This window comes from Cavia porcellus, unplaced genomic scaffold (assembly GCF_034190915.1).
Source record: "Cavia porcellus strain 051 isolate PalLab524CR breed Dunkin Hartley unplaced genomic scaffold, mCavPor4.1 scaffold_9, whole genome shotgun sequence".
Taxonomy (NCBI): Eukaryota; Metazoa; Chordata; class Mammalia; order Rodentia; family Caviidae; genus Cavia; species Cavia porcellus.
Window position 1 is genome coordinate 73,771,936 of NW_026947492.1, and position 17,504 is coordinate 73,789,439.

Genomic DNA, 17,504 nt, shown 5'->3' on the forward strand with positions numbered 1-17,504 from the left:
GTTCAGAGATGCAGAATACTATGACTCCCACCAGGGCTGTGTCTTCCCGTTTCTTACAGGAAGGGAGGAGGAAAGTAAGACAGCAGACTGTAGGGACTCCTGGTTCAGTTGTGCAGCAGATACAGGCAGTGAAGGAGGAAGGTAGGACAGGGTACCCCAAGAGCCTATCTCAAGAGACCAGGGGGATTTCAACATGGCACGAGTCTCTGCACACAGAGGCAGCCTCCTCTGCCAACAGTCCCTGAGGGAGAAAGCCTAAGTGAAAGCTGGGCCCTCCCCTGAAGAGGACAGGCCCTCACTGTGGCCCTCCTACTCATGCTGGGGCTGCATTACCTGCATGGGCGGGCTGTTGTACTTCCTGTCCTGAGGACTCCACATCCTGTGCAGAGAATCCAAGGAGTTCTCAGACAGCTGCTGAGGTTTACGCCCGGCTCTTCGGCTCTTTAAGTCCACATCCTCATATGGATTCTCCTTGGGCAGCTCTCCTGAACAGAAGGAAAAGTTAGAGAAGGGTGAGAAGGAGAGAAGGAAACACAAACACACACACACACACACACACACACACACACACAAGCAAAATTCCTGTGAACGCGAGAATGGCTTTTGCCTGGCCCCTTCAGCTTATGAGTCATGCAGCTGCCTGTCTGCAGTGGGGAGGCTACAAACAGATCCTGGCTCCAAGTGCACAAGTCGAGCGTCACCCCCCACTCCTGCACCCCCCACCCTCCACCTCCAGTTCAATTCCACTCAGCCTTGTCTGGCTTCTGCTTTATAAATTCAGGGATTGCACAATGTAGGCTAAACTACCTCTGCCTGTGCCCAGTCAGAGGACAAAGCTAACCCCAGGACTCTGTCCTTGGCCCCAGACTCTCTTCGAGAACAGCCCCCTCATAGATAGGCAGCAAAGGGGCTGGGGATTTAGCTCAGCGGCATAAGCACCTGCCTTGCAAGCAGGCGGTCGTGAGTTCGATCCCTGGTACCGATAAAAACGAAAAAGACAAAAAAAAAAAAAAAAAAAAAAAAAAAAGATAGGCAGCAAAGGCTTTCAGAGGTCACACACCTGTACCTTGATGCAACTCACAGGGGGTCTTCCAGGGACCCAGTTTCAGGGGTGGGCATAGAAGAACTCAAGGAACTCTAGAGAACAGAGCTTTGGCAGGCCTTGGTCTCACCTATTATACTATTCAGCAAATCTTTTATGTCAGGAATACTGTCTGAGGAAACCCCAAATCCAGAAGAGTGATTAGCAAGTAGTGAATGCTCTGTAATTATTTGCTCAATGGATGTCTCTTAGCATAGTGTTCATTTATTTCCTCTACCGCTGACCTCAGCAAGAACCATCACTCCCCCTTTGGCACACTCTCCTGCTATGGTGTGTGTGTGTGTGTGTGTGTGTGTGTGTGTGTGTGTGTGTGTAAGCTTGGAAGGAGTCTGGACCAAATATCTCAGAAAAGTCCAAAATACATCGCCTGCCCTGAAGACCACCAGATTTTGAGAGGTACCCTTACTCACAAGTTATACCTTCCTGTTCCTACTCCCCAGTAAACACCTAGACTTTTCTAAAATGCAATAAACAACACCCTGAGTCACATCGGTCCTGGTTTAATCCCAGCAGTAGAAGCACAGTAACGACAAGGTCCACCGGGATTTGGAGAAAACACAACCCTTATTCCCTTTGCTTATGTTTCTGTTTACTTCTTCCCTTCACCACCCTCTCTCCCAGTTCCAGTTCCACTGTCCAGAATTTGGGCTCTGAGTATGGCGTTAAGAAGAACGAGACTGCTCATCCTAGCATCAGCAGCAGGATTCAGCTTGCATGACCACAGAGTCCTATGCCTGGCCTACAGATGCCTAGATGGGCTGCTTATTCCTCCAAGGCAGCTCAGCCCCATCCTCAGGAGCAGACAGCAATGCTACAGGGCTGGAAACCACTGGGACTGCAAGCTCATTTAGATAAAGCGTGGGGGGTGGGTAGAGGGCCTATTCCTATGTGCTTACAGATTCCTCAAAAGGCTGAGGGTACCCCAAATTGTAGCATCCACTTATCACTATCATGAAAACCACAATGAATTTAGGAAATGCCTTAACAGAGGTGGGGTGGGGTGAAGGGAGGATTTCAGGCTCAGCTAAATAGACTGCAATGGGAGCAACACAAATCTCTGTAAACGTATGAGTCAGGGTTGGGTCAAGAAAAGATTTGGGGCTGGATTAAGTGATTCCCAACACCAAGCAGAGCCCCCAGCCATGGAGCAGACCTTTTCCTGTAATACAGTCATGCCATTAAAATGACTTGTCTTCATTCCAGGGCCCTGACTCAGCAGAACCAGCCCAGCAGTCCTGCCTCAAGAAGTCAAACATTGAACCCTGTATGTTTTCTTCAGCTCCCCCCAAAACATATATATACCACAGGGACAAGGTGCTAAAGGAGACGAAGGGTAGAAGAGTGCCAGGACACGTTCCTGATCCTGTAAAACAGGGCCAAAGCATCACTGTCCAGATCTGGGCAGAGAGAATATTTATTATGAGCTTGTCACGACCAAACAGTCTTGGGTTGGCCATTTAGAATGAATCATCCCCAACCTCTAGGAAGCTACTGACATTCTGGGCTGGTGGGCTAACCTGTCTATTCTTAGGGTGTTCAGCAGCAAACCATGGCTTCTTTCCACCAGCTGACACTAGCATCTCTCAGTTGTAACAACCAAAAATGTCCCCAATGCTGCCAATACCACCCCACCCCATAGATGGATAAATGGCTGAATGGAAATGAGGGAGGGGAGAAGGATGAACTGACCCCCTCACTGAGAACCACTGTTTTGTTTTCTGAGTCAGGGTCTCACTCTACAGTGTAGGCTAGCCTACTGAACTCACTATGTAGCCCAGGCCAGCTTCAAACTTCCAGAAATCTCCTGCCTCAGCCTTCTAAGTGCTGGGATTACAGCTTTGTACCATCATGCCCAGTAGGAATCACTGCAATATATATATTTCTAAACTTCCTGAAATATTCTACATGCTGGGGGACAGGGTTACTGGGAATTGAACCCAGGGCCTTCCCTACCACTACTTCTCTTTTTGGATACGTGGTCTTGCTAACTTGCCAACACTGGGCTCAAACTTTCAATCTTCCTGCTTCACTCCTGAGTGCCGAGATTCAAGATGTATGCCAGCACACCTGGCTGTAACAGCCTCCAAGTGCTACACAACGATGTCCAAGTTTAACCCTCTTTTCCTCCATTCTTCCCTTTCTCTCTCCTTTCCTTCCTTCTCCCAGAATCAGTTTTGAATACTGATAGAAAATCTAAAGTTCTATGAAAAAGATGTAGGAGGGTATTAAGGCCCAAAGAACAGATATACATTGTCGATACACAACAGTGATGACCTGGTAAGTAACGGGTGGAAACACCAGGCTGTCCATACTAGCACTGTAAGGCCTCTGCAAACTAGTTCGCAAGGAGGCCTCAAACTACGCCTGCCTCTTTCCCCTTTGCTATAACCAATCCATTCATTCTGTCTCCAGGAAGTGACTGCTGGCCCCCACCCAAGCCCTGCCTCCCCAGCCTCAGCTCGCTCTATATTCACAGCCCTAGTCCACAGGCCGGCCCCAACCTCACCGGTCATTCCTGGCTACCCTTCTGGAGCTGCGTCATACACATCTACCCTGTCCATCTTTCTAGGTGGGATGGGTCCCTAGGGGATGGGGACACACAAAGACCAAGCAGACTCTGAGTCCTACAGCCACTGAACTGAATTTGCTACGAGCAAGTGAACAGCAAAGCAAAGACATCAACATCCTATAGGGCACCTGGGGGACATATGGAGATGCTGGAGCTGCAGGGAGAAACACAGCAATAATATAGCAGGCACGGATGGGAGACAGGAAGCGTGGCCACGTGTGAGGCTGTCACCTGCAGCCCTGCCATGCGCCTTGCTCAGGACAGTCCACCTGGCACTGGCAGAGGGACACAGTGGTAGGCCCCATTATTGGGAAGTCTGCCCCTGAGCAGCACCAGCTTGTCAAGCTCAGCTGAGTAAGCCAGAGGTCTCAACCTTTCCCAGCTTTGTTGAGGCGATAAGGACAAATACATCTCCAAGAATTTCTGCTTTGTGCTTTTCTAAAAGAAGCTTGTCACAACCCAAACTTATCACACTGACCCTCTTGAAAGAACACAGCCCCATCAGGCCCTGGCTCCCTGCCAGCTCTCTGGGTCTTTAACCACTGATGCAGTGCCCCACCCCACCCTTCTCTGGGACCAACCAGCTGTTTCTCCTGGGTCCCCATATGTTTCTTTCGCTCACACAGCAGAGAGAAGGCCAGCTTATGGGCCCAATTCCCCTCAAGCCAGCTGTTACCCACCCTCCACACCTGGGCACCAATTCCCAAGAGTCCCGGCACCTTTCCCTGGGCTGCACCTCTTGGCTGCTTTGCTTCCTGCTGCCACCTCCATCCTGGTGGTACCCTCTGTTCCTTACAGTTGCCCAGCCTGGAGGTGAATGAGACAAGAAGGCAGAGAGAGTAGAGGCTCAAAAGGCTCTGCCGTACAGGCTGGCTGGTCCTGTCCCCAGCTCCCATCCCACTGAAGTTCCTGGAAGCTTTCCCTCAGTCCCAGCTAGCTGATGGGAGTGGGAATCTCAGCAGGAATGCAGCCCGGACTCCTTGGTCAGGCGCCGAGGCCACTCCACATAACTCCTTAACAAGCTGCTTCCTCGGGTACATTTTTCAGTGTCAGGCTCAGAATGCAAACAATTATGAGGCTTTGTAGAATAGCAGCATCTTCCAGGGGCAGATGGCAAATTAGACAAGTGAGAATTAACAGCCCCAGGAAGCGGCAAGGCAGAAACTTTCTTTTTGAACTATTCTATTTAAATTAGCAGGCAAAATCTCAGTCTGTCCACAGTCTCCCAGCCCTTGTCCCCAGGAGTCACCCCTGATGTGGGCAGGAGGCCAGAGAAGTCCCCTGGGGCCCCTCATTCAAGTCCGCTGCTCACAGAAGACTTAATCTCTGCCCCAACTGGTGGTCAGCCTCTAACAGAACAGCAGTCCAGTGCGGTCAGTGGTCACCAAGATGGAGATTTAGCCTGGGTGCTTTCTACTCCCTCACAGCCGCATCATCACATGCCCGAAACAAAGCTCCATTTGTCCTGCGGATAGGAGGCAGCACAAGAGCTGGCTAATCCAGCCAAAGTCAGAAACAATCTTAAACCCAGAGAGCACAGGCTGGGAAAGATCTAAGAGGGCTCCTAGAGGTCCGAGTCACTGGTCAGCCTTGCTATTTATTTCCCTCTATCTTTGGCAGTCAGGTCCTGTGGGATGGATAAAAAAGAGGAAAAATATGCCTTAGTGCTGGTTCTCTCTGTCTCTGTCTCTGTCTCTCCTTCCCCTAGGAATGGAACCCAAAGCCTTGCACATGCTATGCAAGTGCCATCCCATTGAGTTACACCTCCATCTATTTCTTAAATTTTCTTTTGAGAGGGTTTAAATCTAGGCTGGAATTAAACTTGGTACCCTCCTGCTTCAGCCTTCTGAATAGCTGGGATTACAGGCCTGTGCTACTGTACCTGGTTCCGACTATCAATACTCAAACCCACTTTCACCCCAATCTGCAAACCAAATACACAAAACAGATGTCTGGTTCACTCCCCTGTTTGCTTTCCTACACATTCCCGCTTTGTCATTTCCTCTATTTCCTATTCAAAGCCCTCCAATAATCCAGAAGCTGGATAAGCCATTGAAGAGGCTTTAACCCCAACTTTACCATGTACAACCCCAACCCTAGCTAGACCTCATCCATCCATCCAAGAAGCCACCAAGGTCTCCTATGTTCTTTCTCCTTCTCCTGTAACCTCCAAAAGTGGAGGAAATTCTGTCTAATGAGTAAGTGGCAGAGGTCCAGCCACGCTTGCCTCCTTTTCCCCTTCCCTCCAACCTGACCTAAGTTGGAGCTCTGCTGCTCCAGGACAATGCCCCAAAATGCTTCTCCCTAAACTCTGCCCTAAACAGAACCCTGGATCACTGATTCTGGAGAGGGAGGGAGGAACAGCTGGCACCATCTATCCCCTTCAGTCATCTTGGTTCAGTCACTGTAGGATCACAGCCCAACTGGAAACTCTTGGGCAGCACAGAAGTGCTATCCAAACCCTGTCAGAGAGCAGAAAACTGAGGACCACAGGCCTGCCGGTGCCTGCTGTGCTGCAGTGTGGCAGAAAACCACATCCCTCTCTGCCCACTGCAGCCATCATGCTGTGCAGAGGTCAGAAACAATACATGGCAATTTCGGCCAAGCAGAGAAAAACTGAACATATCCACAGCAGGGAGGGAGGTGCATGGGACGGAGATAGGACAACAGGTGGCTCCTTACTCCCTAGAGAGACTTATTCCACATTAGGGTGTTGCATGAGGAAGCAGGAAGACACGAGAGCAGCTTTGATGCTTCTTGAATGGATGAGCTAGAGCAAGGGATAGGAGCTGTCTGCTTCTGCCAGCTCTGGGTGACTATGGGTTAATAAAGCTGTCATTTCCCAGGGGTAGGGGATAAGGTTTCTCCCTCCAAGCTGTTTTGCTGTTTGAGGGCTCAGACTCCCAGTCCTCCTGCTGGGATCAGTTTTCATGGCTACACACTAGGAAGGCAGTGCCTCTGAGGGTCTGAACACAGCTGCTGTCCTCCCAGAAATGCCAGCCTAGCAAGCTGCAAGGAGACAACTACGAATGTGACTGCTTGGGTCAAATGAGAGACCAGGTGGCTCTCTCTCCATAAGAGAGATTCTCCCACATTCTGGGAATCTGGAGGGTCCTCTCTATGGGGGCCTCTTTGCTAATGTCCTCCAGCTCCAGACCTAAGACAGCAACAGAGGAAGATAGTTACTAGAAACAGAAGTCAGTGAACACACGGCAAACAGCTTTTCTCTTCTTCACTGACCAGCCTTGAGACATACTCTTTATTTGAGCAGAATCAAAGCCCTCCACTGAAGAGGATGAAAGCAGAATTAAAATGAATGTCCAAAATAAACCCAACCCATGCTAGGGCATCCATTTTTTGTTGATCCTTAAAATCAAGTCTGTCACCAGTGCTTCCCTGCTCATGGAAGACAATTCTCTATAGTGTCATTGCATTGTTGGCCTTCTGAGCCAAGAGGAATAGACAGTTCCGGACTATATTTCCAAGGATGTTTATATAGCAAAAGGAAGACAGAGATAGTGTCTCCCTCTCCCTGGGCAGAGGCAGATTTGTTTCCTGACTAGGAAATGATAAAGATAATGTCTCCCTGAAGGACAAAGGACAGGCTAGCTAGCAGCTTCTGAAAAGACCGCATTTTCCTCCGCTCCTGGGCTCCTTAGCTAAGGCGCAAACCTAGTGTACGCATCTTCCACTTGGGGCCAGGTGGCCCCATGAGACCTGCGAGCAGGAGGAGCTGGTATGAATAAGACACGAAGCAGAGTCTTGTCTCATCTGCCGGCATCTATGAAACTTGGTTATGGAACTTGTTGACTTTCACTGTAGACTGAAATCTGTCCCCTCAAAATTCATACGGTGAGGGCTGGGGATGTAGCTCAAAGATAGAATACTTGAATAGCATGTACAAGGCCCTGAGTTTCATCCCCAGCACCGCAAAAAATAAAAACAACAATCATACCGTAGAGCCTGATCCTCAATGTGTTAGCGCTGGTAGGTGGAGCCTTTAGAGGTGACTAGGTCAATAGGGCAGGAGGGCACAGGCCTTGTGCATGAGGTTAATGTTGTTATAAAAGGGACCCCAGAGAATTCCCTTGGCCTTGCAGCCACGTGAGGACACTGGGAGATGACGGCTGTCTCTGACTCAGGAAACAGGCCCTCCTCACCAGACAACGACTCTGCCAGCGTATTATTCTTAGCTCAGTCCTAACAATAACCTTGGAAGTATGATTACCGTTAAGGGTGTTGCTCCTATTATCACATCACCATCAGCATTGTGTAAGGAAACAAAACAAACAAACCCCAGCGCCCATAATATTAAATGCTTTGTCTGAGGATACGTGGACACACACACAAGAAAGAAAGTTCCTGTTGGGCTCTCACACCTTCTGAAAGTAGAAAAAGGGAGTTTTTCTACTCCTTCATGTGCTCCCAAGCCCTTCTGTATTTCATTGACCCAAGAGCCAGGCTTCATTCACCCCTCTGCTCCACATTGCTAAGGTACTTCAAGTGGCCCATTTCTCGCAGGAGTTCCCCCACCTAGCAGCCATCTGCCCAACAGAACAAGGTGAACCTATGAGCAGCTTCTTGGGTTCCTGTTCTTCTGTAGCCCCACAGATGGCCGACCCCGCCCACCCCCACTGCTTACCCACAATATCTTCATAGGCGTTCTCTTCTAAAGTGCTTTTGGATCCAAACTTAGGTTGGCTCTCAGTACCATTCTCAGTGGGAGAAGAGGGGTACAGGGATTGGAGACTGGAAGCATCCTCAAACTCAAAGGATTTTCTGTAGATAACAAGAGCATGAGTCAGTCTGCCGGCTGTTTTGCTGCAGAACAGCGTGGCAAGCAACAGCAAAGACCAAAGGCCTCCATGAAACCAGCTACTGAGAAAAACATCACAGTGAATCCAAACTTACCATCCAAAGGAGGAGACATGGCCAGAAAGGCCCCAGCCTGGGACCCTGCAGAGTCTTATACCTAACAGTATTATTACTACTACTACCATTACTGCAGCCACCACAAACATTGAATAAACATGCAATGTGTCTGGTCCTGTGTCCAGGGCAGCTTTACATGTATCATCTTGTTACCTTTCACAATAGTGTTAGCAAGTATTGTGCCACTTTACAAAATGGCACTGAAGAAGACAACTGAACTAAAAGAGTCAGGACTCGCCCGGGCTGCCTGCTTCCACCGCCTGAGCTTTAAACTACTATACTGGCTTCCCAACCCTGGAAAATAGCCCTTTTATAGAGGACTCTGTCGTTCCCACAGGAGTGCCTGTCCTGCCTCCCAGCAAGGACTCTGCTTCTGCACTGGTCAGGGAGTGAGGGCTCTACACTGGAAGGTCACACCTGGGCCATCACAGGGGCCGGGAAGCAGCTGGGCCAGGGTGCTCTGCTGAAACAGGAAGGAGGACAATCTACAGTGGCTTCCCTCCAGCTAGCTGCCTGCTCCTTCCCAAGCGAAGATAACCCTTCCTCCACTGCAGAATTTCATTCACAGGTGGAGAATTCACAGGTGCAGAATTTCATTCATCCTGAGACCTGACTCCCATTTACTGAGTCTGCAGCACTGCCATTTTGCTCCCCTTGGCTGAGTTGAGTCCCAGCTACATTCCCTCTCCCAAGGCTCCTGGGAAGAAGACAAGCAGGAGCACTGACAGGAGCACCCTCCTCTCATCCACAAATACTTCCCTCTTCCAGGGATGTCCTTTCTCTCCTGCATACTGAACAGCTCCTCCTGAGAGTCCTGATATGCAAGTCATGGATTGAAAATGTCCTCAAGGCCCTTAGCTTGCAGCATCAACACACTAGAACACTCGAAGGCTGGCACTCTCCTCCACTGCTACTTCTCTGGCAATTATCTTTCAGGTTCTTGGAAAGAAGTCTCCTTTTTCTATTTGCTTTTTAAATGCCCCAGTTCCTCAGACTTCCATCTTCAAGTTTCTCTATTTTTTTTTCCTAACTCTGTACTTTCCAGGAGCCAAATACCCATAAGCCATCACCACATCTACCACTTACACCACGATGGCTCCCAAATTTGTCTTTGGCCCAGGCTTCTCAGCTAATTAAACAAGTATGCAATGGCCAAGTGTAGTGGTTCCCAAATGGTGGTGTGAGATCAATTTCCTTGGCACATACAGCGAGTCAACATCTTATCAGGTGGTTTTCAAGTCCACAAACAAGGCACATCATGTTCCACCAAATTCTCCTTGCACAAATCCCCCAGGAAGGTACAATATATTGAGGACCCCAACATATTGCCTCTTTAAGGTTAATAGTGTCCATTGTTCCACCTTTTTGAAGAGGGGCACTAGGGACTGAACCCAGGCATTCCTAGCACCTTTTTTATTTTTATTTTGCAACAGGATCTTGCTAAGTTGCTGTGCTGGGTTCAATCTTGTGATCCTCTTGTCTTAGTCTCTCAGAGTACTAGGATTACAGTCACGTACCGCCAAGCTCAGTTTCCCCACATTTCTCAACAGATTTCTTTTTCTTTGATTGAATAACAGGAGAAATAATTGGATTGCATTTTTAAAAAAAGAAATATATCAGAATGACACTTGGCATAACAAGACATAGACTTACCACCTTACACCCCTCAGGGAACATCTAGCCATGTGGAAAGAGCAGCTCGCTTCTGAACTGTTTTTCTTTTCTCAAAGAGCACAGATTGGAGTTGGTAAAGCTCCTACACAAAGTGACTGCACCGTGCAAGGTCTGTATGTGTGCACGCTACATGCAGATGTGACGTGCAAACATGAGTAAACTCTTTTGGCTGAGGAAACCCTCCCCACCACTCCTTCTTCTTACCGAGCTGACTGTTTTTTGTTCCTCTACATTTAGCTTTGCTCTTCCCTCCAGAAAGGGTCTCCCCAATATCCCCTCCTCCCACCTAATTTAGATGCAACTCCTCTGGGTCTCTGCAGCATCCACAATGACATAGATCACGGCATGTATTACAGCTCTGGTTTATCTGTGCACCACATCATGAAGTCCTTGAATGAAAGAATCATGTCTTATTCGCCTCTGGGTCTCTTGAACCAACGTAAGGGTTGGTGCATAGCAGGTTCTAGATGGGTATTTATAGAAATGGACGAGTAAGGACAAAGCAAACACTCTTGGCAGGCTGGTAAAGAATATAAAAAGCCAGTAAGCATTCTAGGGTGCTTAAAATGGGATTATGCTTAGCCATGGACTGTTCTGGTTGGGGGGTCTGAACTCTTGATTAGTGCTCTTTGCATATGGGAAGGAAGTTTTCATATGAGGTAGAATAAGCTGGGTGAAGTCTGAAGTATGGAAGCAAAACAAATGTGAATGCTCATATAACCTTGGGTTAAATGAGAAAAGCAAAAGGGCTAGGAGAATAAGTCTTGCAAAGGAAGCTGGCCTTTGCCTATCCTAATTCAGAGAACAGATTCCTGTCCAGTTTCACCAACTCCAGAGACTCTAGAAATTACTCAGGGGAGATGGCCCTGTAGTCCAGGATCACGAATGCTGAGACTGACCTAAAGGAAAGCAATGTGAGCTCAGAACAGGTAGTTCTTGGACCTGCCCAAGATGCAGGTAAAATATTATTCTACTCCTATTTCTGCCAGTCTCTCCTTTTAGGATTCAAGAGTCCCCTCTTAAAACAGCCAGGGTTTCCTTATGTCTAGGAGGCCCTCAGAAGAGCAAGATCATACTAAATCTGCCTGCAGTGTTAATGATAAAACACAATGTTCTGATGATACTTCCCTTGAAGAAATTAATTTCCAGTGCTGGTACTACTTAGCTGGTAGTGAGGCTAAGATACTACTCATCCTCACAAACTCTAACTCCCAACCTTCTCAACCTAAGAGGAAGGTGGCTCTGATCATCCCATGAAGGATTAAGGAAGCGCCAATAGGGCCTGAGACACAGACCAGCTTAACTCAAAGGCCAAACCCAGCCAGTGTGTTCAGAACACAGCGGTGGGAGGAAGAGTTTTCACCTTGGCATGCCTGTTCAAGTATCCTGTAAGAACAAGAGAACAATCATATTTTTTACAATTGCCAAATGAATGATTATTTGGTGCTTCAGAAGAATAAAGAATTCCTGTGACCCACACTACAATCTGCTTTTACATCCTTCTTTACAAGAAAAGCACTGTGCCCAGCTGCAAGACACAGGAGGGCATACATTACCTGCTCTGGGACTTGCGGTGACCGCGCATGTCCTTCTTGAGTCTCCGGGTGACTGGCGGGGCTGGGGTGGAGGGCAAGGGGGGTGGAGCAGCAGGTGTGGGCGAAGGAGGTAGACCATTGCTTGGCTTACTCTTGGGGTTCTTGTCAGCCTCGTATTCAAAGGTACGTTTGGGTTTGGGGACAGGATTCACGGCGGGATCAGGGGAGCCCTTTGATGGCAGCAGCTGGGGGCTAGAACCGTTTCCAGGGGACCCTGGCTTTGTGGAACCACTGCCTTCCCTCTCCAGGGGCAGGCCTGCCTCCCCTCCACGTCCAGCAAGTCCTACTGCTCTGCTGCCAGTGCTCACACCCACACTCCCTGCTGGCTCCTCCAAAGTGCCCAAGACTCCAGTCTTCCTTCTCCCATGGTCTACACTGTAGCAGCTACTGGGTAGCTGGGGGAGGCCCCCACCTGGCTGCTCCTTCAGGGCCTGTTCAATTTTCTGGATCCGGCTCAGCACTGCTGAGCTCTCTTTCCTGCTGCCGTGTCCCCTGAGGAAGGCACTGGGCTCACTCCGGCCTGGCCGCTTCTCCAGCCGGTAGAAAGAGTCCCGGACAGGAAGTGTCTCTCCCTCCTCCTCGGTCTCAGGGTAGGAACACTCAGAGAAGGTCCTGCTCATCCTCCGGAGGCCCTTGAAATCAAAGGTCTTGTCTGAGCTGCAAGGGGAAGGCACCACACTGGGGCAGCCCAGACTGGGGCAGCCCTCACTGACTGTGCGCTCCACCCCAGAGCCCTCCCGCTTCTCTCCACACTGGCTCATCTTGGGCGAAGTCTCTCTGCGACCTTCCCATGCTGAAATCTTCTCTCGGATGCCCAGGCTGTGGGGGCGAGTACCAGGGCAAGTCAACAAAACACTCCGCAGGCCGGCCGCTGGCCCGAGGACTGGGGTGCTCTGGGCAAGGGGGAGGCAAGCAGCTACATCGTCTACATCCTGAGCCGCACCCTGGACATTCTCCTTCCGGTCCTCTTGCTTGCACACTGAAGGGCTTCTGTCCAAATAACCAAAGCTGGTGGCCTTGAGGGGACAAATGGGTGGTGAAGTATCTGGGGAAGGATCTTGAGGATTTGGGGGTGAAAGATCACGTGGGCGCCAGTCCTTGAGGAACACTCGAGAGCTGGAGTGGCTGGGGTACCTGCAGGCTGAGGCTTCACTGTCACTGAGGGGGTAGATGGGACTCCTCGGCGGGGACAGAACTGGAGGTGGAGAGACAGACTGAGACCTAGGAGCAAAAGAGAAAAGAGGGAAAATGAAATGACAGTGCGTGGTCTAACAACCAGAAGCATTGTCTTTATTCTCAGAAAAGCTCAGTGTCTCTTTCCTGTAGTATTCTCAAAGTTAAAAGTAATCTGTTCATGCTATGTACCTTCAAGGCAGGGTTCAAGGACAGCCCAAAGTCAGTGGGCCGCTCTGCTCAGCCCATCCCCAGAGACCATGAGCTGTGTGATCCAAAAATATGGCGCACATGTTTAAATTTTTAAAAAACATTATTATAGTAAAAGATACATGGGCGTTCCTCCACGCCCACCCTTTAAACACAATGACTCCATCTTTCTAGCCACTTTCTGGTATAGTTTTAGAAGATTCTTCTCATAAGTGTCTTCAGTAGAGCTGTCATGCTACCTTCAAAATTTTTACCTTTCATGGTCATTGGGAATTTGGGGAAGAAAGCTGTGTGGCACCAAATCTGGTGAATAAGGAGGATACGGACACATCATAATGTTTTTGTAAGTCTGTCTTTTTTTTTTGTATGGCATTCAGCAGCAGCATTCACTGTATTTTTTTAAAAATCAGAGCCCTGCAGACACTCACAAAAGGGGACTTCCAGAACTGCTTTAGAAACTGACAAGAATAACAGGGTAAATGTGTTTGGGGTAGGGTGTATTCTGAGAGGGATTAATGGCAATGTGTCTTTTACTCTTAATAATTTTAAATGGGCTCTCTTTTCTTCTTGGCATAAAGAGGATCTTAATAATTTAAAAAATATTTAAAATAATAATTTAAAAAATATTTAAGTGTTCATTGTATTTTGTGGTTAGTTCTTGTATATCTTCCAACAAAAGAACAGCAGGAAGAAAATGTGCTGCAATTTAGCTAACAACTGGCTTTCTGGAGCAAAAAGCAGCGATTGGTAGCACTGCCCATTTGCCCATTATACTTATGCCTGAAAAAGCAATGTGCTATCACTGATAACAGAAGTTGAGAAGAGACGTTAATGACCAACTTTCAGGAGCATCCTGAAGTGGCCTCCAATATATGTATGTGCCCGTTCTTTGATCTTTTCCCTTAACTACTCTCTATCTCCTAAGCTGTGCTACTGGACATAAAATCCACTCCTTTAGCTTGGGTACTGACCAGAATTAGGATCTGCGAGGGTTTTAAAAAGGTTAAGAGGGCTTCTCAAGAAAGAGTCCTTCCCACTGTCTCCAACAGGAGGTCAGTAACGCCAGGACACCAACTCCTTAGGTAAATCCACAGTAGAGTAGTAACCTTATAGTCAGCAAACCTCAGCCATTTCTCAGATCCAAATCTATACACAGATCTCAGCAAATACTATGAACAGCTCTAAATAAATGGTTTTACATCTATTAAATCATTTAATCTTCATATAAATTCCATGAGAGTATCAGATATTATTATATTTATCTCACAAATGAAAGACACTAAGGCACAGAAAGGTTAAATAGTTTATCCAAGATCATTTAGCTGCTAAGTGTGAAGCCAGTACATGAACTTACACTACACAGCGCTGCCTCTGTAACAAGTAAGCAGTAATATTTGCCATCTCTGTGAACCCTGAGGACCCCAAATACAGCTCAACAGAAACCCCATGGCACCAGGCACCACCCCTCTCCCTAGTCTAGAACACGGTATCAGGGAATCTCTCCCTCTTCCCTGCCAGATGATTTCTACTAGGTCAAGGCACGTGTGGTTAGTATCTGGAAGGTGCTCAGTAAATAATGAATAAAAAGAAAGCAAGAAGTAGATAAGTGAGCTTACCAGAGAGAACCAGGAACAAACTTGCTCTTCAGCATGCTTTTCTGGTTGTCTACTATGATGATCATTACCAACTTTAAGAATTCTGTACAACCAGTTTTAAAGACAGCAGCAGGATTTTGCCAATACTGCATCCTGCAACAGGCCATAGCCCTCAGCACTGAACAGTTCAGCCTTACAGGCCCCTCAGTGCCATGTCACCCTCAGGATGGCAGCCAGCTGCCCAAGCCAGACTGCTGTCATTGCTTGCTCACATACAGAAAACTGGAGCTCTGGAAAGTCAGGGATTGGCCAACAATTCCCTCTTGGGTCATAGCCTCTGGCTGCCTCAATCAACAGGAAACCTCAACATGCTTAAGTTGTTTTTAAAAGGGCAAATCAAATGAGAGCTGTCCCACGTGTACATGGGCACAGATGAGAGAAATTCAGTGCCCAGCCAAGCCATGACTAGAGACTGCTCAGAGAGGAAGTAGAACAGAACAAGCCTCAGCCCTCCCGGGAGTAGGCTGTGGCAAGGCAGTGTACCAGGCTGGAGCCTGAGGCTGGAGCCTAACTTTTTCATAATTAACAAAAGACACGGTTCTGTCTGATTTATTTTACAGAACTACAGATGCAAGAGGTCATCAGTCCAGGCCCTACGCAAATGAGTGCTTGGATCCATGAAGGACTATATTTTAGTTTTGCTCAAACGGAGATGAGAGAAGGTGCTTCTATATCAGCTTCTATTTCCCAGTTAAGGAAGAGATCAGTAAAATCTGTCACCTACAGCAAAAAAGCTTAAGCAGGGCCAAAATAGGGGTCATCATGATTCTTTGTGACAAAGAGTTTATATGCAGGTAGCATCTGCTGGCATGGATGAAACAGAAGACTCATGCATCAGCTTCAGTTTTACGCCCTCTGATTATTTGTTAGTCCTCAAACTGAGACCAGGAGTGAGGGTAAGATCATTTTCCCCCTGTTGGGTGAAAGGAAACAATGGCCAAGAGAATGACAAGGACTAGATCCAGACAGCCTGAGGAAGCCAACCACTTTTTTTTCTTTTGGTACCAGGAATCAAACTCATGACATTGCACTTGCCAGGCAGGTGCTTATGCCACTGAGCTACATCCCCAGCTCCAAACACCTCTTCTGTGTCTGGGCTTCCAGTCTGCTACTGACAGTGTAGCTTTACTTCCTGAAGATTCCCAGGACAGCTCCTTGCTACCTTGTGAACTCAAACCAAGGAATAAAGGAAATCACCTATCACCCAGACCACAGCATGTCAGGCCCAGCGAGCTTGAGATGCATCTTGACTCCTCAGCCATTCAACTAATATATACTGAGCACCAAATATATTCCAAATATAATATCATTCTTGGCCTTAAGGATCAGCAGACTAAAAATAGTCTCTTTTTCTATAGTTGGCAATCTAGTGGAGGGACACAGTGTTGCTTTATTTGTTTAGAACAGATAAGAAATAAACCAACTCTGTGAGATGGTTATGGGGCCAGGACAGAATAAAGGACAGTAAAAGGGTAAAATACTAACAGTGAGGGTAAGTAAACTTCTGCCAGGGGAACAGATGAACACAACTAGAAGGAAGTGAGCAGTTCGTTTATCCAAGGGAAGAATGTTCAGGGCACAAAACCAGTAGGGCAAAAGCTCAAAACAATGGTATCCAGGGGCAGCAAGGAGGGCAGTGTAGTCAGAAAGGACAAGAGGAGGAGTAGGCTGAAGATTAGTCAGAAAGGCACCCAGGCCACATCACGGAGAAGCCCATGGGCTGCTAGTCAGACTTGGGCTTGCACACTACAAGAGAAAGAGCTCCAGAAAGCACATGAGAGAAGAGTGGCATGATGAGAGCATGAAGGTAAGGATGCAAGAAAAGTAGCACTCCGGCTATTTAGGAGGCCACCATAACAATCCAGACAAGAGATTGCGATTCATTATAATGGTAGCAGTGAAGATGGAGCTATTTTGAAAACTGGGTCAATAGGATTTGCTGGCAATCTGGATGAAGGGTGTGAGGCACCAAAGAAAAGTCAAAGATGACATGAAGATTTTTGGCCTGAGCACTTGGTAGAACCGAGTTCAGACTATGCATTTCAACTTGGGAGTCATTCGCAGGCCTAGATATTAACTTTAAACTATGTGAACTACACAAGATCAGCAGAGTCAGGGAAGTCCAACAACTGAATCCTAGGACTTTCAGTGTTTTGAGGTCAGGATGAGTAACAGAAACTAGCTAAGGAGATCTAGAGAGGTGTTTGTGAGGAAAGAAGAAAGCCGTGAAGACTGATGGCCTGAGACCCTGAAGGAAAAGGGATGATCAACTGGGTCAAATCTGCCAACAACTGAGCAAGAGAAAGACTGAGAAATGATCATAAGATCTGGCAACATGGAGGTCACCGATTCTGAGAAGTTTTGGTGGGTGGAAAGGGAATCCTAACTGGAAGGAATTCAAGAAAATGAGGGAGGGAATAGAAGTAGAGGGCGGTTCAGGCAATCCAGAAAAGTAACAGGAAAATGTGGTGGCTGGAGGGGAATGTGGGCAAACAGAAGCATTCTGCCTGATGATTTGGATCCTGGAGCTATTACAGCATGCTTGAATGATGACTGGAATGATCCGCAGGATTCAGAAAAGTTGCCAACAGAAG

At 47.9% G+C, this 17,504-nt stretch overlaps 1 protein-coding gene across 6 annotated transcripts in view; it reads right to left on the reverse strand.

Moving 5' to 3' along the window:
- Dennd2b (DENN domain containing 2B) overlaps positions 1-17,504 on the reverse strand; it is a 160,198-nt gene that overhangs the window by 21,558 nt on the left and 121,136 nt on the right. For all 6 annotated transcript variants that reach the window (XM_013144181.3, XM_013144180.3, XM_013144182.3 and 3 more), the window contains 3 exons: positions 11,834-13,093; positions 8,314-8,450; positions 334-485 (listed from right to left, as the gene is read on the reverse strand). In XM_013144181.3, the coding sequence (XP_012999635.2) occupies positions 334-485; positions 8,314-8,450; positions 11,834-13,093 (1,549 nt within the window). The remainder of the gene's footprint in view (positions 1-333; positions 486-8,313; positions 8,451-11,833; positions 13,094-17,504) is intronic.